We start from the raw sequence: 7,061 nt of genomic DNA, 5'->3' as shown, positions 1-7,061 counted from the left end.
TCCGATGGCGATCGGAGGGCCCCGTTTGAAGGGGAGGCGCACGACATAGCGGCCATCGGAACAGCGAGAATGAGTATTGAGAAAATGCTCCTCACATTGCTGATCCTCTGGACTCAATGTCGTGAGCCGAGGAACTTCCTCGACCTCCCAAAAGTTTCGAAGCTCCCGATCGAGAGAGAGCGAGCTCGAACAATGCTGAACGGTGATCGTTCGACCTGACGACGGCAGCGCCCCAGTAAAACAGGAACGTGGAATCCACGTTTCTTTCATGTGGACCAGCGACGTAGAATTCACGTAGACAATCGAGTGGATCATCCGCTTAAAAACGGTAGTCGGATCCACGTGGATGAGATCATCGATTCGACGTGGAATTTACGTGAAAGTTTCACGTCTTAATATTTTGGCGAGTACTGGGCAGTACTGGATTACTGGTAGTAATTTATTACACAGAGAACTACTGGTGCATAGTATTGAATTATACTCACCCAAAAAAAAAACCTCTTAATACTAGAGGACACTGATTTCCGATATTCACCCGGCATAAAAAAATTATTTTTATCGAAATTTTATTACTATTTTATAACTAAATTTGTTTTTTAAGATGCAGTCTATGATTATAAATATTTTCTCGAATTTAAAAACACATATAAAAACACTCTTACCTTGGTGGGATTCGAACTCGGGACCTCTGGATCGTGAGCCAACTGCCTTACGTGGTAGGCTACTTCTTAATTTGATGTAAGTGTTATATATAGTCTACATATGTCATAACCAGCGCAAATATATAATTTTTTAAAAATCATCTTAAGAAACAAATTTAGTTTAAAAACTGATTATTATTATAACACATAACTTTTGTATTTTTACGACATAATAAAATTCTTCAATTTTAAAATGTCTATCATTTTCATTAATTATTCATTAAAACGTTCCATTTAGCTATTATTAATTGCGATTGACAACATCAATGTCTCCTGAGATTGATAAATTATCTGTCAGTAGAACAGTGAAAATATCTACGCAAAATCTACATTGATACTACGCGGATGAGATACTTTGATTTTATCGATGGAAAAGAAACGTTGAATCCACGCGGATAAGGTACTTCGATTTTGGCGATGGAAAAGAAACGTTGAATCCACGCGGATAAGGTACTTCGATTTTGGCGATGGAAAAGAAACGTTAAATCCACGCGGATAAGGTACTTCGATTTTGGCGATGGATAAGAAACGTTGAATCTACGTGGATAAGGTACATCGATTTTAGCGATAAAAAAGAAACGTTGAATCCACGCGAATAAGGTTCTTCGATTTTGACGATGAAAAAGAAACGTTGAATCTACGTGGATAACTCGTGGATGAATCTCCATCCACGTATTACGTAGATTCGGCGCAGATGCGACGTACCTGTTTTACTGGGGGCGCGTAGACGTCGGACCCGAGAGTACCCATCCGAGAATTGTATTTTGAGCGATGGGCTGGCCGCTGCTTCCCTTACGTACCCCGTCGAGAATGAGCTCACTATATAGATCGGCACCTATAAGGATGTCTATGGGGTCGGAGTTCATAGGATCCGGATCTGCGAGAGTGAGATCGGCGAGATGACTCCATGAATTATGAGGCGATATAGGAGCGGGAGAATAATTTGTGAGCGAGTTTAGTATTGAAGCCATAGTCGTTAAGCCCGGATGTGATCGTCCTATCGGATGGATTTCGATCTGAGCGGCATAGCGACACGTGCCGGCATCGACGCAGCCGACGGCTGAGATCGAAATAGGCATTTTAATGCGACGCACTTTTAAGACTTGAGCAAGTCTTCCCGTTATGAATGTCACCTCGGACCCCTGATCGAGCAGCGCTCGCGCGACACATGTGCGACCAGAGGGGGAGCGAATTTCAACTCGCGCAGTGGCTAGCAGAACCGGAGATCGAGCATGAGTGTCTGATTTCGAAAATAAGGCAACCGCCGTTGACGGCGGAGCATCATTCGCGTCCGACTGCGCAGTCGAAGGGACCGAAATGACATTCTCACTTGAATTGAGTGAAGATGAGGCAGCGTCAACGTGGAGCATGGAGTGGTGCTTTTTCTGACACGTTCTACATGCGTATTTGCTCGTACAAGATTGCGCGGCGTGTTTCGAGCTTAAGCAATTTAGGCATCGATTAAATCGTTTAACCATCTCCAGACGTTGACTCGGACTCCTCTTCATGAATTGTTGACACTTATTTAAATAATGAGACGCGTTACATATGGGGCATGAATTGGGAGCTGCCGGCGATGCAGTTGCGCTAGTCACCTTTGGCGACCGATTCGTCTTCGAAATATTAAGCGGCGTTAACTCCTCTAGAGCGCGAGCGCGAGACGTTAAGAACCGATCGAGATCCTCGTATGTCGGGATAGTGGGGTCATCCCCGCCTTTCAGCTTCCACGCCTTGCGTGTCGCTGGATCTAACTTTTGTGAAACACTGTATACGAGGATGTCGCTCAGCATCTCCTCTGGAGACCGCTTCAAATTCTTTAATGAGGCGACAGCGCGATTTGCCTTATCTCGCAGCTCGTTTAGCTCAAATGATGACTCGCGGGAAACGGTCGGAAGGTTATATAATGCGGCAACATGTACTTCGACGAGACGCCGTTTGTTTTCGTATCGAGTCGTTAATGTTTTCCAAGCGACCTTGAAATTGTCCGCGGTAATCGGGATGTTTTTAATTGACTCGAGTGCCCGACCGGAAAGATTCGATGACAAGAAATGCATGCGCGCGAATGCTGACAAGTCCTTGTTATCGATAATGAGCGCCGTGAAGCGGTCGCGAAAGCTTTCCCACTCTTCACATTTTCCCGAAAATGTAGGGAGGTTGATCGGCGGCAGATGCGATAACGAGAGGGATGATAAATAATCACGCTGATGTACATGACCTGATGATGAAAGGTCGACTCTCCCGGAGTCGGATGTCCTTGGCGGCTCGATCTCCTCCAGACACTCCACCATGTAGTCCAGCGTACCTTGGTAGATGTCCTCGATTGCATCAAATTGATGGTGCTTGAAGTAGTCAAAGGCAGCTCGGTTGTCCTCAGGGCAGGCTTGCAACAGCTGTGCGTTAACTTGAACGCATTGCGACCACGTCTTCTTAAGGCTGGTTATTCTCGACCGAATCTTTGCGGCGGTGTAGTTATTCTTCCCAATCTTCTTGAAGTTTTCAAGAGATCGAGAGATTGAGTGCAGCAGAGCTTGCTGCTGTACTAAGAGCTCACTCATGATGGCGAGTATGAGAGAGACGAAGTCAGTCAGTGTATGTATGCACTAAGTCCGCACAGATTTCACCTCATCCGGCTCGAAGGACCAACTTTTATGTTCGGGCGCGGAGCAGATTTTCACGCTGAACTGAGGTTGCCGGGATCGTTCAGAGAGAACGAGAGGGATAACAGGCGGAAGCGAGACAGTGCATAGGCGTAATGAAGCAAGGAGCGTGGTCGTCCAGATTCAGATCTGGCTGAAGCACACTCGGAGGGCAAAATAATGCACCGTTTTAGAATTTTGATTACTCCAGTGGCACCGTGTATTTGTAATTAACATGTGGTGGCGATTACAACGTTCCCGCGACACTTGCTTCGATTTCACGCAGACTAGCCGAGACTGACTTCGATCGATCGTATGCGATTTCGGCGCAGAGAGTGATCTCTTAAGACGTACAGACCAGACTGAGCCCGCTGGCTCCGACTTCCAACACGAGGGAAAACGGCGCGATGCCCTTGTTGGTTGTTGATTCCGCGATCGCACGTGTCACGCTCCGCGAACGTGTCAAGATGAACGGGACCACGCAGCCAGCACGGCAATATACATAAACGAGACGCGTTGTCGAACAATAATATGTATTTAGGCGAAACGCTTGACTAAGAAACCATAAATTTGACTCGAAGTCGTTACACGCTACTTATAACATAAAACTAGAATTATTGAACATCTGATAATAAATTATAAATTTGTTAGTCAATCCTGAACAAACACTATAAACTACCTTTTTTTTTCTTGATAGTTAATATTTTACTATTATTATGCATTTAAATATTAAATTTAAATATTATGCCAAAGTTAATGTTTTTAATATGACTTTTTTTCTAGATAAATAAGCATATTAGCCAGAACGGGAATTTCTATACATTACATTTACAAATTTTAGTTTTTATGTTTATAAATATTTATTTAATTAAATAATTTTATGGTTAATTTTAACGGTACAAAACTACGGAAGTACATGATCATACGCGATTTTATGTTTAATAAAATTTATTTATTAATTTGCAATTTTTTTGTAAATATAATTGCAATATTTATAAATATAACAATTAAAACTCGTAAATATAAACATAAATGTAACATAGCGCATCGTCGATTTGCCAACTCGAGACTCGGCACTCGGCGAGACACGAGAGGCGATACCCGAAATGCGTGGCCTCTAACAGCTCAAGAGAGAAGGAAACAGCAGATATATGTTTGCCTTTCTCTCCCCGTATGTCTGCCTTTCTCTCCCCGCGCGAAGCTTGCCGAGTGCCGAGCGTACACTGACAGAGGAGGGTCTTGCGCGACCAGCACATCCCCTCCATCTGAGTAGTTCGGACACAAACCATAGCACGGATACGAACCCATGTATCGTTACCTGAGTTCTCTCTGATCGTTACCGAGCGTAACGCCGTAGTTGACGTTCACTTTCTCAGAGGGCAGATTAGGACAGGCGTCCTCCGAAGCGGGATGGCCGCTCTCAGGTTTCTCTCTGCTAGTACCAATAAAACATTTTCAGATCCACCAGGAGCGTGCATCTTTGACACCTTGTATTTTGAAAATAAAGCAGTTTAGGACACATATGTTTACAGGACCGTTTCTTTTTAAAATAAGCCGAGGAATATCCCCTTTGTCTACTTACTTAGGAAATATCCTGTATAATTATAAAAAAAACTGATTGGATATAAATCTGATCATTACTGATAGAGAAGGTGCAGATGTTAAAACTAATGATTGATGATCATTTTCATTTTTAATTCGGCATTATTTTATACGTTCAGTTGATGCGATAGTTCAAAATCAGTTATACCACTGCTTGACAATTCTAGCAACAAATAATCTTCTTCCGTTCTTTCTTGTGCTAATCATCTCTTATGCCTTGAAAAAATATCACGGTTACTTCCTTTTTCCATAATATTGCAAAAATTATTTATTATTATTATTATGTATCTAACCTATAAAAATAACATCCCAGCAAACACAATGCAACAAGTAACGTACAGGTTAGTTGTAATTTCTTACTCAACAATATAAATGCAATATAACACACGTGTTATATTGCATTTATATAGTTGAGTAGGGAATTGCAACTAACCTGTACGTTACATGTTGCATTGTGTTTGCTGGGATAATCAAATATGCATTAATTAATTGTACAGCAATTACATATAATCGTATGGAAATTCAAATTTATTACGAAATAAGAACTTACCTTTTTACTCACTATTTAATTTAAATTATTTTTCACTATATAATTTAAATGTGTTTATTCTTACACATTCCTACACTCATTGTCAGATAATACTGCGATTACGTGACCAAAAAATTGTCCGTTTAATAATTTTTTGAGGTTAATGGCGCTACTACGGTACGCCATCTTATTACATTTTATTAAATATGTATCAACTACGTGTTTGATATGTTCATACATTATATGATATGCGCAGTATTTCGACTTGAATATCTCATACCTATTGCATTAATTACATATTTTACACATTATATTTGATATGAAATGAAAATGCAATGTAGTTACGTATTTAATATATATTTGCAATGAAAGGTGCTGTACGGCCCATACAGCACATTTAGATACTGAGAACATTCAAAGGATATTGCAGCAGTATATTGCGTATATTCTCAAAACATTCGAGATACGTACTACAATTTACTGCGGACATATTGAGAAGATTTCCATGTCCGCCTTTTTCCAGTTCGTAGTATATGTTGAGAATATTTCGCAGTAAATATCAAGAACATCACAAGTACTAATATAGAACCAAGGATAGAATATGCACGGTACACACACTTATTATATTAGATTAAATTAATAAAATTATGTTTGTTGCCTTCTGCACTGTGCTAAGTGAGATATAAGGATCACTTAAAGCGACTTAAGTTGATCCGTAGCAAACAATATCAAGGTTTAAGCATTTTGCAACATCTCGCAGGCTCGCCTCTTATATTATTGAATGCGTGAGGATTTTTAATTACGAGAAAGTTTGCCGCGTGACAGCAGCGCGTGTTACTAGCGTAATAGTAGATTGAGTCAAATTGAATTTCTATAGGTTGAGTCATTTTAATCGACGCAGGCAAATATCTCGAAAAATATGAAAGATACGGAAAAATGTTTCAAACAAAAATTGTATGATTAGCACAGGAGTTGTGTTCGACCAAACTGGCAATTTTTATTAACGTTTTTCCGATATGAACGTTGAAAAACCGTGAGCCAACTTGGTTTGTCGGATTCACACAGCACTTTTTTCGGATCAATCATCGAAACATTATTAATTTCGACCATGGGTTTTGGTCAGTTAATGTAATTTTTAAATTAAATAGTTTTATTTTTATTGCAAAAAATTGTTTGGTTTAAAGGGGGACACATAATTCCGATAAGAGTCATGTCGTAAATATCGTCGTTTTCAAGAAATTTTAAAGACGACTAATTTCTAAAATAAAACTTGATTTTTTTCTTGAAATAAAAGTTGTAGATCTCGTCGAGACGTTTATTTCAAAACACTATAAAATAATAAGTATATTATATACGGTACGTATATTTATAGTATGAGTACAGAACATTCGAATTATATCATGTGCTGTATGGGGGGAAACGTTTATTTCAAACTAATATGATGGAAAAATAGCGAAAATCACATTTAAAGTAGCAAATTTGTAAAAATTTGAACAAAAACTCAAGATTATATAACATTTTCTTACCCTTCTATTCTTTTCCTGCTACTATCCCACCTTCTCTTAGTAGCATAGATATGAGACTTCTAGGCCG

At 40.0% G+C, this 7,061-nt stretch overlaps 1 protein-coding gene across 1 annotated transcript; it reads right to left on the bottom strand.

Moving 5' to 3' along the window:
- Positions 1-267: 267 nt before the first annotated feature.
- LOC139820029 (uncharacterized) lies at positions 268-3,421 on the bottom strand. The gene has a single exon (XM_071789939.1). The coding sequence runs from the start codon at positions 3,254-3,256 to the stop codon at positions 1,412-1,414; it is 1,845 nt and encodes a 614-aa protein (XP_071646040.1). The 5' UTR covers positions 3,257-3,421; the 3' UTR covers positions 268-1,411.
- Positions 3,422-7,061: the final 3,640 nt, after the last annotated feature.

Source organism: Temnothorax longispinosus, chromosome 10 (genome assembly GCF_030848805.1).
Source record: "Temnothorax longispinosus isolate EJ_2023e chromosome 10, Tlon_JGU_v1, whole genome shotgun sequence".
In the NCBI taxonomy this organism is placed as follows: domain Eukaryota; kingdom Metazoa; phylum Arthropoda; class Insecta; order Hymenoptera; family Formicidae; genus Temnothorax; species Temnothorax longispinosus.
Note: the sequence above shows the minus strand (reverse complement) of the source record. Positions and strands in the feature narration are given on the sequence as shown.